Source organism: Xenopus tropicalis, chromosome 2 (genome assembly GCF_000004195.4).
Source record: "Xenopus tropicalis strain Nigerian chromosome 2, UCB_Xtro_10.0, whole genome shotgun sequence".
Classification (NCBI taxonomy): domain Eukaryota; kingdom Metazoa; phylum Chordata; class Amphibia; order Anura; family Pipidae; genus Xenopus; species Xenopus tropicalis.
Window position 1 is genome coordinate 72,485,853 of NC_030678.2, and position 20,276 is coordinate 72,506,128.

At 37.3% G+C, this 20,276-nt stretch overlaps 1 protein-coding gene across 1 annotated transcript in view; it reads left to right on the plus strand.

The window, feature by feature from the left end:
• myo19 (myosin XIX) overlaps positions 1–20,276 on the plus strand; it is a 46,036-nt gene that overhangs the window by 24,308 nt on the left and 1,452 nt on the right. Inside the window, 9 exon segments of the mRNA NM_001128645.1 lie at positions 1,296–1,472; positions 3,545–3,691; positions 7,637–7,744; positions 8,216–8,286; positions 9,304–9,407; positions 13,315–13,454; positions 14,426–14,555; positions 16,840–16,925; positions 19,800–20,144. Of these exon segments, the coding sequence (NP_001122117.1) occupies positions 1,296–1,472; positions 3,545–3,691; positions 7,637–7,744; positions 8,216–8,286; positions 9,304–9,407; positions 13,315–13,454; positions 14,426–14,555; positions 16,840–16,925; positions 19,800–20,144 (1,308 nt within the window).

Sequence of the window (20,276 nt, forward strand, 5' to 3'; positions counted from 1 at the left end):
TGTTCTGGCTCTTCATGTTTTTTTCCTGCAGAAATAGATTTCATCTGTCATTCCATACATAATTATGGAATAAGAGGTCCCATAACTGTTAATTATTAATTTACTATGTTGAGAAATTTATTTTCATAAAAAAAAGCTTATGTACATTTTCTGTTTTAATGATGGCACCCCTCTCACAACTGACATATTTAGGGTTTAGATAATTGTGTGTATGTTGCTTGAGGTGTTAAGTGATGGAGAATGCGATGAGGGCAAGTGCAGGTTGTCAAAGGTAGGACTTGGTTACAAGTTAATGAGAAGTCTTGGTGAGGCTTCATTTTTACTTGTAAACAACTTGTGTCCCAGCAATTCACAACACAATGCTTACTAATACACCTGAAATAATGGAAAAATTCATATGCAATCTTTACTGTCAGGGGTTAGGTAGCTGGGACCAGCTTTCTGAGGGTAAAGCAGCCCTTGGCACAATTACAACACATGAGAGCATAGTCTCTTTAAGGCAGTTTATTTTCCACTTGGCATCAAAATGGCAAAACAAAACAGTTCCAAAATAAGATCCTTGCCACTTAATGGGCTCTAACTAACAAGTTAGTTGTCCTAACTAACCAGGAGCAGGCCTACCGCCTGTCTCCCACACAGAGAAAAGAAAAACCATGTTCAAACCTTGTAGTGGTTTCACACAGGCAGATTTCCTGTGTCTTTCCCCCAGACTTCAGCCTTCTACTTTGGCCCAGGCTGCCTTTTAATTAGCCAGCTGAGATGCCTCAGGTAGACCCACAACACCCGGGCCGGACTAGCAGTCCCGGAACCATTCTTTTAGGAACCTGGGACATATATAAGCTCTGTCCTGGACTTTTCCAGGTGTCCTGATAGTGACCTTACCACATTACTTAGACCGGTCACATGTGATGCAGTAGCATTTGCAGTCTGTCACTTGATGGCACACTATAGTGTAGTGAATATGTTGATACTGACGTGTACAACCTTATGTGCCCTGTTAAAGTTTCAAATGCTGCAACAGTGTTAGGGTTCACAAACTGTTTCTTCTGCATGAAGCTTGTAGCCCAGTACTTTTCAGTCATGTGACTGTACTACAGAGGATGGAACCTTAAGATGCTTTATTCCCCAGCAGATGAATACTAGAAACCAGATATTGATTGGCATGGGTGTCAAAACTGAAAGGTAGGCAGTAGGAGTAAGATGTGTCTGAACTCACAGGACTTGAAGTGAAAGGTCCTTATTTACTCAAAAAGAAAAAAACATATAACTTTTTTTTACTTTTTTATGCTTTTTAGGAATGCCGTCTGAACAGGTCTTCAGATGCTGGACAGCTACAGTCTCGATTAGAGAAAGCTCTTTCTCACAACAAGTCTATTGGGAGGGACAAATTTAGTAAAAAGCCTAATTTTATTGTATCTCATTATGCTGGAAAAGTGCAATATCAGATTGAAGACATGGCTGAAAAAAACAAGGTTTGTATTAACTCTTTTATGCAGCGTTTCACTGTTCTGTTGAACATTAATGTTGTATCCTGCTGACTTTATCATTTTGATGTATGATATGAGCATTGTTTATTCATTATCTGATAAAGACAGCCTTTTTGCTATTATTAAGACTAGTAGTAATTTGGCATATAAAGTCTTGTGAGGATTCGTATGGAGGATTGCCTCTATACATTCATTTTTTGTTTGCTTCTAATATTTATTCACATTTGCACTTGGGCCCTGCAAATGTGAATATGTATTCCTGGTTTGTTAATTTTGTCATCATCATATTATTTCAGTTTATTTCACTACACTATGTATATACAGTGCTTCAATTATTCACACCCCTGGGCATTTTTCATGTTTTGCTACATTCCAACCTTTAATTTAAATGTTTCTTAATCTTATGTTATGTGATGGATCTGCACAAAATAGTCTAATTTGTTGAAGTGAAATGAGAAAAATAAAAAAAATTAAAACATTTGAAAATTGACATTTGCATATGTCTTGAAGCACCTAAAAAGTCCTGGTGCAACCAGTTACCTTCAAAAGTCACATAATTAGTGAAATTAAGTCCACCTGTGTGCAATCTAAGTGTCACATGATCAGTCAGTATTAACATACCCTTTCTGAAATGCCCCAGAGGCTTCAACACCACTAAGCAAGAGGCATCACACCATGAAATCCAAGGAGCTCTCCAAAGAAGTCCGGGACAAAGTTGTTATATAAAAAAAAAATATCAAAATCTTTGAGGATCCACCGGAGCACCATCAAATCCATCATCTTCAATTGGAAATAACATGGTACCACAACAAACCTGCCAAGAAAGGGCCACCCACCAAAACCTAAGGAGGGCATTAATCAGAGAGGCAGCACAGAGAGCAAAAGTATCCCTGAAGAAGTTGCAGAGTTCCACAGCAGAGACTGGAGTATCTGTCCATAGGACCACAATAAGCCATATACTCCATGAGCTGGGCTATATGGAAGAATGGCCAGAAAAAAAACATTACTTAACATTAAAAATGTAAATCACTGAAAGCAAAGCTGACTTTTTGCATAAGTGTATGCCCCTTCTCTATTTTTGCACAATTACATGAGAAGTCTGCTTTACCTGCAGCAATTCACATAAATTTGGCAGACGTGACAAATATCAGAAGACAAGTCATATGACTGAAGGCACTTGGGAAAGTAAGAAAATTTCAAGATTAAGTAGAAAAAAAGTCCTCTTTTAAAAAACAGATTTATAAAGCTGTCGGGGAGTAGGACAAATTGAATCCAGAGTTAATGGGTTCAATTTTGGGGTTTTGTGTGTTTTTTTTATTTTTGTATTTTATTAAATGAAATGAAACAAAACAAAAGCTCCAAAGCAGGGAACATAACAGTTTCCTCACTGTGCAGTGAGGAAAGGTAGCTAATACTGAGGTTCACAAATAAAGCATGCGGATTAATGCATAATATTAGGATAGTAGGAATATTGGTAAAATGTGCCAGGTCCAGCCTTGGAGCCCAAATGCTGTTGAACTTTGTTTGGGTGCCTCTAACTTACGAGGTGAGCTCTAGAAGTGGTATTGCTTTATTAACCAGTCATTGCGAGGAGATGTCTTAGGGGGCCATTTACTAACCATTGGATTTTTTTTCCCCTGATTCAGATTTTTAGCTCTAAAAAGTTTTTGGAGATTTACTATGTGTCCAAACGGCTAAGAGTCTGAATCCGACAATTTGCCAGCTAAAACATGCTGAGATCATAACGAAGTCAATGACCAATGTCCTTCTTCCCTTTCCAGAAAGATGCTTCTTTTGCCTCAATAATTTAGAGGTTTGGGATGTTTAACACTTGTTTTTGTGCGACAATTTAAAAAATTTGGGATTTTAGGGCAAAAATTCGAAAAAGTACCTTATTCTGTGTTATGTAAATATGTTGCGCAGGTAGGAGTTACTTTGTACAGAGGTAAAAAAAAAAAAAAGTCTGCCTGTGAATTTACCTTTTATATAATATAATTTCCACTTCAGTCATCTTACAGTAGGTTCTTATTGTCTTCTAAAGTTGGCCTCTTTTTCAGGATCCTGTTCCCCCTGAGCTCATCCAACTTCTGCAGGAGTCTGATGATCATCTGCTGCAAATATTATTTCCTGTAGAGAACAATAAACCTGTCTATGGGGCTACTAACAACAGGGCGGTAGGCGTTACTGTAGTTTCTAAATTTAAGGTAAGTTATGTATTTTGCAATCTTTGTAGATGATTTGTTCTTTATTTTAGATAGATGTGCATTACAGTATCACAATCCTACTTGTTGGTCTAAGTAAATTTAGTCAAACTAAAGGAACATCTCATATTAATATTTAATATGATGTAGATAGTGATATTTTAAGACAATTAATCTTTATTTTCTTTTTTTTTTCTTTTTTAACATATTTAGAATTTTATTATGTATTTCTTAATTTTAACTGCTTTGTGGTTGCTTGACTTTATTAACATAGCAACCAGGCAGCAGTTTGCAAGTCAAAATTCAATAGAAGAGGACCTGAAAAGAAAGATAAGCAATGAAAAATAATAACGGTAAAACTGAACCCTTACAGTTTTTTGTTGTTTTTTTTTTCTGGGGTCCGTGACCCTGACAGATACCATTTACATTTCTATTATTCATTAGTCGGGTTCAGAATAGAAAAGCCAGTAACTCAAAACCATAAACAACATATTCTGCAGGGCTGTACAATAAGTGGGATTATACACTGGACATAAGGAATTACATACCAATATGAATAATAATGACAGAAAGTTGCTTAGAATAGGTCCGTTTATAACTTAAATTTAATATAAACCTGAACATTCCATCAAAACTAATTTATATATAGGGCAGTATAAATTGTTGTATGTCCATAAAACTATGAAAATGGGTGCAAAATGACACATTTCTAAAGCTCTGTTGAAGTGTTTACACGAGTTATTGTTGCATTACTGTTGTGTAAATCGGCAATAACAAAGCTAACCACGGCATTTATAAAGGCATGTCATTTCTTATTACTTGACAATTAAATTAATTGTGTATGTAATTGTATATTACTTTACACCACATAACACACAACCCATTAGGACAGAGAAACTGAAGAAACACAGCATATAAGTGATGTTACAGTTGCTGTGGTTAAAATCATGTTCACTAGTTCAAAAGGACACATAAAACACAGTACAGGTGGGGGATATCATAATGGGGATATTATTCAGAATGCTTAGGACCCTGGGGTTTTCCTAGTGAGGAGCCTATTTTTTTTTTTTTTTTTCAATACAAAAAGTTTAAACACATATACAAAGAAAAAAAGGAATACATTCTGAGGAGCATATTTAATAAACCCAGTAGGATAGTTTTACTTCTAGTAAGGATTAATTATTTATTAGTTTGGATTAATTACAAGTTACTGTTTTATTACTACAGAGAAAAAGGATTTAAAAAAAAAAAAAAAAATTCTATGGAAGATGACCTTCCTGTAATTCAGAGATTTCAGGATCCTATACATGTACAAAATGTACATATATTATTATGGTATAGTTATTGCAAAAAGCCATACGTTTTCATAATAAAAGGTCTAAATGCTTCAAAGAAATGCAATCAACCAGTCTACACATAAAGAACATGTCAACCCCAAAAATACGTATTTATACGTAAAATATTTACGTAAAGAAGTGCTTATGGCTGTATTTACATAGACCTTTCTGAAAAAGCTTACTTAGTTTTTACCTTTCCTTCTCCTTTAAAAGTTATTTGTAAGTGTAATTGCTATTAAAAGCAGCACTAACTGAACTCCTGGTTGTTTCTTTTTAAACAATGTTGCAAAGATCAGTCTCCTCCAGCAAGACAGGTCTGTCAGGCTGCTGCCTTGTGTTACATCAAACGCCAGAGCCACCAGGGAAGAGAATAGAAATGGACAAACACTGATTTTAATAGCAATTATATATACAAATAACTCAAAAACCATTACAAGTTTGTAATTAATGTATATTGCAAAGCTGCAAAGAATTTTGATTAATTTTATTAGGCAACAAATTATATTCTGGGTTGACGTGTCTTTTAATTCCTATTTTTGTTTCTAACCATACACCCCATAGTCTGAAATTCTGATTGGAATCATTTACTTTTAGAATTTAGGGTAGGTCTTGTTAAGCCATTTTTTAAATTACATGTATGAGATCTATTAACTAAAATGCTTTGGACGAGGGGCTTTTCCATAATTTGGGTCATCATGCCTTATGGCTAATGAAAAAAACATTTAAACTTTAAACCCATAGGATTATTTGGCCACCATTATGGATTTATACTGTGCTGTTCTGAATTATTACTGAGAGGGAATTTGTTCAAATATATTTTTCTTGCAATGGCATCTATGGGTGTGCCCAATTTGTAATATGGAAGTTATTAGAGACTTCCTCTGAGGAGTCAACCGTAAGAGCTTTAGATTTTAGTACCTTGTTTCTGTATTAGTTGCTTCATTTAGTCTCATAAAGGGAAGCATGGTCTAAGACAGTGCTGTCCAACTGGCGGCCCGCGACCCCCCTCTGTGTGGCCCCCCACCTGTCTGGCTGCTTTGATGGCTTACCTTTGTGTAAACTTTAAATAGTATCAGTACTGAGATTAACTGCCCCCCCTGCATGGTTGACATCTCAGATTCAGGCTGTAATCCCCCTGTATTGTTTAAAAATGTAATCCCCTGTACTGTTCGCACCTTTTAATCTCTGCATTGTTCATCCCCTGCAGTGTTCACACCTCAGGCTCAGGCTGTAATCACCCACATTGTTCACCTGTTCACACCTCAGATAGGAGTAGAAACCCACAAATAAACCCTGCACACTATAAAAGAAGATATACTGAGGTGGTACTGCAATTAAAAAGGTTTTTTAATATATAGTTATTGTGCAAACTGTAGGAGTAGTACCAGCATTGTGTCACTGTATGCTGCCTGTGTGTGCCATACACACAGGCAGCATAGGGCAGACACAGTATGGCACATACAGGCAGGGTAGGACAGGCAGAGTATAGTACACACAGGCAGGGTAGGGCAGGCAGAGTATGGCACACAGGCAGCATAGGGCAGGGAGAGTATGGCACACACAGGCAGGGTAGGGAAGGCAGAGTATGGCACATACAGGCAGGGTAGGACAGGCAGAGTATAGTACACATAGGCAGGGTAGGGGAGGCAGAGTATGGCACACAGGCAGCATAGGGCAGGCAGAGTATGGCGCACACACAGGCAGGGTAGGGAAGGCAGAGTATGGCAGGTTTTTACTGCGCTACCACCGTTAATATGGCTATGGCCATGCAATAACATGGGTGTGGTTTTAAAAAGGGGAGTGGTCAAAACTGGCCCTCCACCATGTAGGCCGGAAAAATTCCAGGCCCACGGTACCACAAAAGTTGGACAGCACTGGTCTAAGATAACAAGTCATCTGACCCATAAGGGCTAGTAGAAAATGTCTCTAAATCTTTTTAGGTGCCTGAGGTTAAAGTTTCTTCAGAGAAACTTTTTTTTTTGTTACTGCAGGAAAGCACAACATTTTAAAAAAAAAATGTACAGGTGTGGGATCGGTTATCCAGAAAGTTCCAAATTATATGAAGGCCATCTCCCATAGAATCAGTTTTAATAATTTGTAATAATTCTAATTTTTGAAAAACACTTCTCTGTACTTCATCTCACCTAAGATATCATTACTTCTTATTGGGAGGCAAAACAATCCTATTGGGTTTAACAAAAGATTAAATAATTTTTTAGTAGACATTATGTATGGAGATCCAAATTACGGAAAGATCCTATATCCAAAAAACCTCAGGTCCCAAGCATTCTGAATAATGGGTGTGAAATCAGGTAAGGCAAGTGCTCCTTTTTAAATAATCAGATATGTGAAACACAGGGGATATTTAATTTATTCAGTAAAGCAAAACACCTGCATGTACACCACAAAACAGCAGTTTCTGATCCTTTAAGTTTCAACCACCAACAGAGACTGAATTTGTGGTATATGTGGAACAGAATGTATGTTTTGTTCACCTTTGATAAAACTTCTCTTATTGACCTAGTTTGTAATATACCCTTTTATCTAAATATTTTGCAAAGGACAACAAAAAAAGAATGTTTCTAACAACCATGTTTGCATTATCTCTAAGGGATCTCTTGAAAGCTTAATGCAGATTTTGCACAGCACCACTCCACACTATATCCGATGCATCAAGCCTAATGTTGATTGCCAAGCATTGGTGTTCAGGCAGGAGGAGGTAAATAAACTTCTGAAAACAGTCTTGTAAAGTGAGTCATGATGCTTCTATTAAACAAGATATTTCCCTTGAAAATACAATATGTTATGTAAGGCTAATGCCCCACGGAGAGATTAGTCACCCATGATATATCCCTGCTACCACAGACGACTAATCTCTCTGAAATACCTTTCCACCAGCAACAAAGTAAATTGGCGGTTAAAAGGCATATGCGTTGCTTCATTTTTCGAAGTCGAGTGAAGTTTCCCCCTGCAGGTAACTTCAGGCGACTTTCATTTAGATGAAGGCTAGCTAAGTGAGAAAGTGAGATCTTTTTGTACAAGTCCATTTTGTCATGTTTGGTGTCAATCTGTGCTCATATGTAAGAGGTAAATAGCATTGACCAGCACTCCTTATTTATGTAAACAAGTTTTTATTCCAAATTACTTTGAAAAGTTATGTGTTTGGGTTTGTGTTTTTGTTTCTTCATAGGTACTCATGCAGCTGGAGGCGTGTGGAATAGTTGAGACTATAAATATAAGTGCAGCTGGCTTCCCTATTAGGTAGGAAGTAGAACATTTTTGCATAGAATTAACATGTTATCTGTTTATTGAACATGTTACTAAAATGCGTGTACCCTTTTTCCCTTTTGCCATTACCTTATTACCTGTCTCACACTAATGATTCACCTTTTTGCTCCAACATTCCTACTTCTTCAGCTATACGAATAGTGTCCATGTGCACTCTAGGACACACATAGGAAAATATATACAATATATGCACAGATTTTTCCGTTAGCCGACCAAAATTTTCTAACCTGGCTGACTAAACAACCGATTGCCATGGCACGAAATTTATAATGCCGATAATTCGGAGCCCGCAAACGGTCCGTCCAATAAACTATTTTATTGGTACATGTATGGCCAGCTTTAATGGCAGACAAATCTTTGATACTGATCCATTGGAGAAGCATGAAACCTCCAACCAGGGCAGAATGGCATAAAACCATAAATTACATACGTGATAGAGGAAATTACATCCTCTACAATAACAAATATGTCAAATTTGCAGCAACATGGTTTTTCTGGATGCAAATTATTGAAACTAAACAAGAAATAAAGAAGATAACCAACAATAATTCACAGGATAACTCAGATACATTGTTCATTGGCAATTTTAAAATGCAAATACTGAATGGAAAAATAGATTCCTTGAAATGTGTTAAACTTACATATTTAACACATATTTAATACGTAAGTTTATGTATGTTTTTCTTTATGTACTCAAATATCTAATAAGAGCAGAACTTAAAATACTTTGGATGCTGTTACATTTCTGTTTGCATCTATATTTAACTGTATATCTGTCATGGAAATTGCAGTAAACTTGAATGCGAACCCCCCTTCCCAAAACACAATATCTTAATGAAAGATAACCCTGTTTTTATTTAGATATAAATTGTCCTTTAGGGGCTATTCCAACCAGTTCAGTTATTCCTCCAGTGCCAAAAGCAGAGATGTATATATTGTGCTTTCATAAACATGCCCTGCTACTCTGCAGTTCATATCTTTATCTTTTAGGATTTCCTTTGAAAGTTTTGTGGAACGCTATTCAGTTATTGCACCAAGGCAAATACACATGGAGAACAATTTTAATGACTGCTTATTTTTAAAGAAGAAACCAGGTATGCTCCTAATTTGCATCCCCCCCACTTAATTTTGTAGTTTCTTAAACCTACTACTCTTTTCCTTTGTTAGAGCATGTTACTATAGGGGTAGTTTACAACAGCAAACACTGTGGCATTCCTGAAAAAATCCCCATTTATTAATGGTGCTTGCGTCAACTTGTAATCTCATAATAGTTGCCCTCTGTGTTGCTACCTATGCATATTGATTTAGGGGAAACCTGGTGCTACCGGTTCTCTCGGTGCCCTGCGTCAATAGACGCTCAGCACAGGTGTGCCAAAAGAATTATAGACATCACTTTGACAGAGAGTTTGGGAATTGAAGTGATCCAGACTTGCCACATTGCCAGTAAGTGAGTCAGGTGTAACTACCTCAGCAAGCATGATGCTGCTGGAGTTCGTGGGAAAAAATCTGCATTGTTTGAAAAAGAAACCATGGTAATTGAGCTTGAAATTGCACTTTGCTTACTGCACTTGTGGTTGTCAGTGTGTGTTTAGGTCATCTTTTTTGCAGCGCAACCCAACCCCCTACTCCTCACTCCTCAGTTTTGTCCCCAGATTTCCTAAGGAAATCTGCATTGGAGGCTGAGGCTTTTTTTTTTTTCTAATTATATATCTAATTTATAGGCCCACGATGGCTGCTCCCCAAAACCTGCCAGCCTATGCACAGGCCCTCAGGGGCCTATATATAAATATGGCCCTGGTGGTCATAAATGACCCGTATGTCTTAGTTCTCCGAATTCTGGTGTATGTGGACTTATTAGTCCTCTTTCACCTATCTTGAAGGGAATTTGGGACATTTCCTGTGTTTTTTTTTCTTTTATTCATCTTTTATTTTCCTTTTATCTTTAATCATTTTATATTTTCGTGGTTGTTTGCTGAACCTAAAACCACCATAGTTTGTTGTGGGTTGGATGCTATCAAACCTACTTTCATGACTCCTGGCACTGCCTTTTTTGGCATGCTACTCCTATAATGCACCTACAGTTTTTTTTTTTAGTTACTTTTTTAACCTCTGTGCCAAGAAAGAAATCTTGTGCCATTCCACTGTGACCTCTATGGTATTCATTGGTTGCATTCTGTCTCATATTACTCCCCAGGATGGATGTGATCAGACTATATTTATAGCAAAGCTTATTCAAACTGTGTTAGTAACTGTGATCTAGATAAAGTTAAATATTAGAGGATTATATTTGGGGTATTTCTAATACAATTTTTTTTACAATTTCTTTTTACTTTCTTACCAGTTCCTGCTCTTTCTATGAACTAAATATTGTCATCTCTCTCTCTCTCTTTCTTGACTGGATCAAGGTTCCTATAACTATATCTTTCACTGAGGTAACTGCTATTAAATTGTAATATCTAATGTTACATTTTCCCTTACTTCTAAAGGACATGTCCACCCCAAAAATATTTTCTTTGCCTAATAGAAGAAAACATAATGCAAAGCAACTTTCCAATGTGAATTTATTAAAAATTATTAGTGCTTTAAAACTTATTTATTATTTATAAATGCAATTTTCTTTTATTAGGCAAAACATTATTGTCCTTTAAGAAACATTAAACCTGGTGAAAGTTTAATTAAAAAAACAAACTGCGTGCAATAAAAGAATGGGTTGATAATTTTAAGCTAAGATTAAAAAAACCTCCTTTACTCTCTAAATGAGATATAGCAAAAAAACAAAAAAATAATAATTTTGCATGGATCTGCACTCATAAGCTAAGGAGGGTGAGGGTGCTGAAAAAACACAAAATTAAAGTATAGAACCATATAGTTAGTATGCTTTATATCAATTTTGTGTAATCCCCCATGATTACCTATGTTAGTGTTATATATGTATATTCACAATTAATACCAAAACAGAAAAACATGAATGATTGAACATTCTACATTATTTAGTGTTTTATCGGCACCCTCCTTAACTTATGAGCACCTAAGGTGTGAAAGTGAGATCCCCTGGGGTAGTTAGTCTCACTGATTTTTTTTTTTTTTTTTTTAATTTGTACAGACAGGTTTTTAATGGAGGTAATTTGCCATGTAGGAAATAGCGACCTCAGCCATGCAATTATAGCTGCAATTTGAAGATCTTGAAGGGATCACATTCAAGATTATGTTCTGGATAATTGCATTATGAGTAGTAAACAGCATAGGGTTTAAAAAAGGATAGGTCGTTTTTGACAAATTTGATTAGCTTCTTAGAACCTCATCAGAAAAAAGCAAACAGTGGGGTTGTGATAGACGTGATCTATCTGGGTTTTGCCAAAGCATTTGCTACAAGGCTTCATAAATTATTGCTTTCTAAAGTCTGATGGTCTTCGTAATTTTGTTTGTACATGGATAGTAAACTGACTAAAGATTTAAGCTATGAGGTTAGACTGTCGAGGTTGGGGTTGTTTTCTCTGGAAAAGAGGCGCTTGCGAGGGGACATGATTACTCTGTACAAGTACATTAGAGGGGATTATAGGCAGTTGGGGGATGTTCTTTTTTCCCATAAAAACAATCAGCACACCAGAGGTCACCCCTATAGATTAGAGGAACAGAGCTTCCATTTGAAGCAGCGTAGGTGGTTTTTCACGGTGAGGGCAGTGAGGCTGTGGAATGCCCTTCCTAGTGATGTGGTAATGGCAGACTCTGTTAATGCCTTTAAGAGGGGCCTGGATGAGTTTTTGAACAAGCAGAATATCCAAGGCTATTGTGATACTAATATCTACAGTTAGTATTACTGGTTGTATATATATAGTTTATGTATGTGAGTGTATAGGTTGTGTGCTGGGTTTACTCGGATGGGTTGAACTTGATGGACAATGGTCTTTTTTCAACCCTATGTAACTATGTTCAGAGCGTGGGTGTATATAATGAGATCCCCAATGCCTTATTTACAAGTAGGTCATTCCAACAGACACAGGGTTGTGCATTTAGAATAGGAGAAAGAAGATTCCATATTAATAACACAGCTCTCTCCTCTTACAGTGAGAGTTGTGAAATTATTTCCAGAGGAGGCTGCTGATATCGGTCGATTCGCCGATCGGGCAGGTTAAAAGATTTTGATCGGGCGCCATAGAAGGGGCCTGAGCAAAATCTGCCTTCAGGGCTGAATCGGCAGAAGGAGGTAGAAATCCTATTGTTTGCCGTTTCAGCCCTGAACGTTAGTGGCGGATTGGAACGATCTTGTGTCCGACCGATCGTCGCACAAAAGATCGCAAATTCGCCACGTGTGGCCACCTTTAGCTGTAGATAATTGTAGTAAGTGAATGTGTCTAATGGAGTAGCTTAATTTATAAGTGTAGAGATAATTATTTAAATTGTTTGTGGAACTGGATAAGCTTTTCTACAGCATCAGACTAAATGATTGATGTAATCTATATAGGTATGCTAGGGGCATGGTGGTACAGGAGAAAATAAAATACTGCTCTGGTTTCCCCTTGAATAGGTTGGCAAACTGGGGTGCAAATTTGGTTCCCATACTAGTCCCCATCTGCTGCTAGGTATAGTTCCTGACCAAATCAGATATAGTTATGTATATGTGTGAATTAATTCAAGTTTATGGTTGTTTCAACTGGTAGGTTGTCATTTTTAAAGAATTCTTTGCAAGCTGTGTGGGGAAAAAAATGTATGTAAATTGCATGAGTGCTATTTTACATTGTAGGAGAAAAACTGGCACTTCATAATTATTAGGAAAAACGGCAATTAAATCAAACCAATTATTGCCATTTTAAACAAAGATATTAATTTCAAAATGACCCGTAGTTATATACCCTACTTGGAGTACCCTGTATTACTATACAAGTAGTGTCAAAAACATATGTAATATATTACATTAGGATTTGTGTAGGTTATCATTCTGCAGTATGTAATAATATTTAGATATTTCACATAACATTCTGTGTCCTGCTTACCCTCAATTAGGATTTGAGAAGACAGACCAATTACCATCAAAGTTGCAGACTATTCTTCATGCTGTATTGTCTAAACTATGTAAGGACTCAACCTTGAGCAACACTCTTGTGCACTGTGGTACTACCAAAGTGTTTCTTACTCATTTAATGGTAAGCTCATCTGATACATTCATGCTGACACTTTAGATTCAGGAACTTAAATTGTACTGAGTTACTAGTTATTTATAATTGCTGTATTCAAATATTGGCGTATTAAAGCACCTGTAGAGATTCATAGTTGGAGAGTAAAGGTGAGGAAAGCGGGGACTGTGAGTTTTCTATAGTAATTTAGGCTGAAAAAAGACACATGTTCACCGATTTTAATCTTTATATCTTAATGAAACCAGCCTAACTGCTAGATGATCCAGAGGAAGACAAAAAACCCCATCTGAAGCCTCTACAATTTGCCTCAGGAATAAAAAAAAATGTTTCTGGCAATCAGACCAGTCCCTGGATTAGCTTTCTTCTAAAAGCTATTTTAAATAACCCTGTATTTTCTCACTTTTTTATCTAATGTATCTGCCAGTACAACCACTTTAGAGAGGGTTCTGCAACTTCACAGCTCTCACTGTAACAGAATATAAAGATGGATCCTCCTTTCTTCTGACCTCAGTGGTTGCCATCATGTCTGCTGAAAGGACCTACATGAAATAAAGCACCAGAGAGTTTATTATATGGTCTCCTAATGTAGTTCATGCAGTTATCCTATCACCCCTTAAGCACGTCTTCTCCAGTTTTAGTAATCCCATCTTGGCCAGCCTTTCTTCATAACTATGACTTTTCATACCCTTATCCAGGTTAGTTGCTCTTCTTTGGACTTTCTTTATTTCAATTTAATTCCACTGGACACCAAAACAGCTCAGTATAGCATATTTTAGGGCATATATTGGGGCAGCTCTAGAACTGGTGGTACTGGTAGTACTGGTGTGTTACCATATCGTGTGAAATTGCCCCTCGCTGCACAATATGGTACATTTCACTTTATAAGTGAACTTTTTGACAAAATTACTTTAAATACAAAGAACACATCTAGGCATTTGTCCTTTTAAAGAGAACATATGTACTACTTGATTTGATAACAGGTAGAATTGCTTGAAGAGAGAAGATTGGAGGCGATCTGCAGCAAAGCAGTTTGTATTCAGTGCTGCTGGAGGAGGTACAGACAGCGAAAGCTGGCCAAGCAGAATAGAGCTGCCACAACCATACAAGCAGGTAAAGTAATCAAATAGCTGATATTCTTTCTGAGTGTCTGGCAGATGATTTATTCAAAACTTACAGTGCTGTAAACCCACCACCCAAAAAAATGCAGCTTTTTTTATTGTGATGCACCATAGTTCCCACCATAGTCCTTACAACGTGGCAAACGGTCTATATATTATAAAGGGCACACAAAGGGAGAAAAACCTTGAAACAAAAATCTGGCAGCATTGTTATGGCTATTGCATCTAGTACAGTGATCAATATATCTTAACCACTGGAATCTTTGTCCAGTTATAGAGTATGGCAAATGAGATACTAATGGCACAAGGAAGCAAATATCAGAAGAAAATGGAAATGCCATGTCTTTCTTGGAGTAGTACCGATAGACAGCTAGAGCCTTATACAATATTACAAAGTGGCTTCTAGCAATTCCAAGTTTTTTTTTTCTGGAAAGCCTTCTCTGATAAAATTGCAGCCTTTAAATTAATTGCATGCTATTGCACATTAAACAGACCATGGTGGTTTTTGTAAAAAAAGCCTAAATTTTTTTTTTTACAAAGGCGACCCCATAGATGTGGTATAAACCATTAGTGATGTGTAGGTCGAGTTTTTCTCAACCAGACCCTAGCCCAACCGCTCCCAGCCCGAACCCTATCCAACCTGGAAAGTCCCCTTTATTTATAGACCCACGGCCAACCTGCCCACCGCTGACGTTACAAAATAGGCAGGGGCAGGCGTGTGCCTAAAAAATATAAAAAGCCGTAAGCGGGAAGTCAGTAGTGTAAGGTTGTGGGCAGGGAGGTCAAGCAGAAGAGCTCAATCAAAACCCACCCACAACCTGAAAATGCAGTGCAGAGGTCGACCCGAACCCGCCCGACCCCTACATCACCCCTACATCACTATATATATAATTTCCATAAAATGAATAATGAATTATAAGTATGACTATGACATCCAGGTAATGGTATATCTAGAATAAGTAAATAAAGAGCAATTGGACTTGCTGAGTAATCACTGAAGATGTTTCGCTACTCATATGAGCAGCTTCTTCAGTTCAGCTGACTGGTATGGGAAGTCCTCGGCATATAAACTCCTGCACTAATCCAATCACAATGGCACATTGTAACTGTTCAGAGAGGTGACACCTGAAACTCAGGTGTGTGACTGCTGTTGGGTTACTGTGATAGGATTACCAAGGGTTTACTTGTGAGAGTTGCATGAATGGATGTGTGAAGTGTTCTGAAACCGCTGGGGTACAGATGTTAATCAGCAAGTCTAGTTGCTCTAGATTTACTTGTTCTATATATAATGAGAATAAGAGCTCTCTTATATAATAAGAGTTAATATAAAAAGTTAATATAATAAGAGTTCTTTAAAGGGCAAACAGTTTTTTTAGGGATGCAGTATATACACAGTGCCTTAGAATAGTACTCAGACCAATTTTACTAATCTTTTGAGTAACAGATAATATTTTATTTCAAAATTAGTTTTTATTATGACTTCATGTAAAAATAATTTAAGATGCACAGCCTCTACAAGTGTAGGGAGTGCTGGTTATTTTATTTTGAAAAAAAGACTAAATTGAGTTTCAGAACTCCAAAATAACTTTTAATTTCCTTTGAAATTTTAGCAAATGACACATTATCTGATGTAATTTACAATTTTAGCAGATTATTAAGGGGCTGCATAGCAAATTTTGAATTGCTCTGTTATATCAGGCTAAACCTTTTGCTCCTGAAATGTTCTTCTTTTAGCTATGATTGTATTAAACTGTCCAGTGATTTCCACTGGCCTTCCTGGAAAACCTTATTACATTTTTTGTCGCGCATGGAGATTAGTACCTGTTACTCAAAGCAGTCTAGAAATAGGTTACATTGTAGATTATGAAGTAGAATAGGGTGCACTCACAGCATCTGTATTGCTAAGGGAACTTATGGTGGATTCTTTGGTACAGAGAAACACTAGCAGCATGCCACCTGCTGTTCACCAAAAATCCACCATATTTGTCCTTAGCCTTAGCAGTCTGTAAGTATGTAGACAAACATCTGCTCATTATTGCTTTCCCTGCAACATACCTTGGTACCATGGTAATTCAGATATACTTCTGGCTTGCCACACATACTTTTAGTGTTCATTTTTGCATAATAGACTTCTGTTGTGAGATAATAAATTAGCATTCCTACTTTTATAAATAAATACATAAATACTAGTAGAGTGATTGTAAAGAAATTATTCAACCTCATGCCACTTTGCCTTGTACATTCTTGCTAACTAACTTGTTTTTACTTCCTTCTAGCTGTCAAAGGTTGGCTTACAAAGAAGTACATTGAAAGAATGCACAATGCTGCAACAGTTATAAAGAGAATATGGAAGAAATGGAAAGTAAGGATCTATCCCCCCCCCCCCCGTTAACCTGTACAATTGTCATTAACACCATTAAGGTGCCAAAGAACATAGAATTTGTGTTTTGTGGCTAAAAGGCTTTAAGTGCCACAAAACGTAAGTGCCACAATCTCTGCTGCCAAATCTACTAATCCTCCCCCCCCCCCCCCCCCCCCACACCTGCAATCTTATCCATCATGACGGCCCTTTTACTGGATCCAGGGATCCTGCTTTTCCAGACTGCTTACCTGACATGCTAAGATGTCAAACACACACACTCACTTTTTACACTAAAACACACTTAAATTTACCAACTGACCAACCAACCTAAATTTAGAAAGCAGTCTTTGGGGGATGCTGTATCAAAAGCTAAGACAAAATCCAAATAAATAACATCTACTGCAACCCCACTGTCCAAGCTCCTCCTTATTTACAGCAAATTGAAAGGAAAGTCCATGCAACAGATATGAGGTCAGTGATGGCTGCAGGCTGAAACACAAATCCCTTAATAGACCAAAAGTTTGGGCAGGTGAAAGGCAACATTTCTCTATCAATAAGGCCAGAGAATTTGGGACAGGCAGCAAATCTGTACAGTAGGCCAAGAGTCAAACCAGGAGATCATAAGAAAAAGCATAAGGACAAGGGCAAGGCAGGAAACTAATGGACTTCATTATTAATATTTGCCCCACCCTCCTGCCTGCAACAGCTTAGCTTCTTCTGTTTTGCTTAGATAAAGGGACCCATAATATACCATTACATTTAATTTGCCTGATGGTTTGCAGTCTTTGAAAATTTCAGCCCATAATGCTTCAGCCCTCTAATTTTCAATCATGAGTTCTTTTTTAACACTGGCTTTAAAAACATGTTAGAGACATACGCCCCCCCCCCCCCCCCCTTTCTATTTTCTATTCTGCCTGTCCCTCCAATCCAAAGTTTAACTTTCTATATTTAGTGCAGGAAAACAGCACAAAACTATGCAGCAGGTTTAAGTCCCACTGAAGGTAATAAAACCAGCATCTCCCCAATCACCAGTATAAAGAGTATATATGTTAGTCATGTACTATAATACTTATAATCTATGCATAGCAACGCTTTCTAGAATTCTTCTTATCCCTCCAGTGCAAGGTCTCATTAAATTATTCCGGAATGGCAGATGTCTTAGCCATTTGTTATGTCATATTCAGACATGGTTTTATAATTGCAAAAAGGGAAAAGTATCTGCTACTTACAGTGGTGTGAAAAACTATTTGCCCCCTTCCTGATTTCTTATTCTTTTGCATGTTTGTCACACTTAAATGTTTCTGCTCATCAAAAACCGTTAACTATTAGTCAAAGATAACATAATTGAACACAAAATGCAGTTTTTAAATGAAGGTTTACGTTATTAAGGGAGAAAAAAAACTCAAAATCTACATGGCCCTGTGTGAAAAAGTGATTCCCCCCCTTGTTAAATAATAACTTAACTGTGGTTTATCACACCTGAGTTCAATTTCTGTAGTCACCCCCAGGCCTGATTACTGCCACACCTGTTTCAATCAAGAAATCACTTAAATAGGAGCTACCTGACACAGAGAAGTAGACCAAAAGCACCTCAAAAGCTAGACATCATGCCAAGATCCAAAGAAATTCAGGAACAAATGAGAACAAAAGTAATTGAGATCTATCAGTCTGGTAAAGGTTATAAAGCCATTTCTAAAGCTTTGGGACTCCAGCGAACCACAGTGAGAGCCATTATCCACAAATGGCAAAAACCTGGAACAGTGGTGAACCTTCCCAGGAGTGGCCGGCCGACCAAAATTAGCCCAAGAGCGCAGAGACAACTCATCCGAGAGGCCACAAAAGACCTTGTGGACCGACGAGACAAAAGTTGAACTTTTTGGAAGGTGCGTGTCCCGTTACATCTGGCGTAAAAGTAACACAGCATTTCAGAAAAAGAACATCATACCAACAGTAAAATATGGTGGTGGTAGTGTGATAGTCTGGGGTTGTTTTGCTGCTTCAGGACCTGGAAGGCTTGCTGTGATAGATGGAACCATGAATTCTACTGTCTACCAAAAAATCCTGAAGGAGAATGTCCGGCCATCTGTTCGTCAACTCAAGCTGAAGCGATCTTGGGTGCTGCAGCAGGACAATGACCCAAAACACACTAGCAAATCCACCTCTGAATGGCTGAAGAAAAACAAAATGAAGACTTTGGAGTGGCCTAGTCAAAGTCCTGACCTGAATCCTATTGAGATGTTGTGGCATGACCTTAAAAAGGCGGTTCATGCTAGAAAACCCTCAAATAAAGCTGAATTACAACAATTCTGCAAAGATGAGTGGGTCAAAATTCCTCCAGAGCGCTGTAAAAGACTCGTTGCAAGTTATCGCAAACGCTTGATTGCAGTTATTGCTGCTAAGGGTGGCCCAACCAGTTATTAGGTTCAGGGGGCAATTACTTTTTCACACAGGGCCATGTAGGTTTGGATTTTTTTTCTCCCTAAATAATAAAAACCCTCATTTAAAAACTGCATTTTGTGTTTACTTGTGTTATCATTGACTAATAATTAAATGTGTTTGATGATCAGAAACATTTTGTGTGACAAAAGAATAAGAAATCAGGAAGGGGCAAATAGTTTTTCACACCACTGTATATTGCTTACAATATCACATCCTTCTTGTTTGATTCTAAGCAGTTCTTTACCAAACATTTTTGTTTATTATTTTTAATAATTTTTATTATTTTTTTATACTGCACTCATAACAACTTAGAGTTTGACATCCTACAAAAATGTTGGAACGCTTGTTTTAATAAAAATGATAGTACAGATAAGTAGTTCATTAATTTTTCCCCCTGATTTTTTTTTTTACATATTGTCTCTATTCTAATTAAAGGAAAAGATGGAGGCATTAGCTGCTGCAGAGTTAGATGACTCTATAGAAGATGTGGAAAGAACACTTCTTTCATCTGTGCCTGCATCACCAGTTAAAACTTTGGAATCGCCCAAGACTAATCTACAAGACAAGCTATTGACTCACAGTGCAATATTAAAATTTGGGACCCTGGGTCTTGTCCTATACAAAGCACCAGCCATCAGGAAATATATTGTGGAGACTGATGAGCTCAAAAGAAACCAAAATATCTTGATGTGCTTAAATGTATTGCACCGAAACAATAGATATAAAGTGACGGCTAATTGTGAGGAGCCCGGTATTACCTCAATAAGAGCACGCCCTCAGGTAATTTTAGCTTAATGCTTTTGTGCCAGACTCAACAAAAAAATACAGAGTTGTGAAAAATTATTTGCCCCTTTCCAATTTTCCTTATTATTGCATACTTATCACACTGATTGGTTCCTACTCTTTAAACAA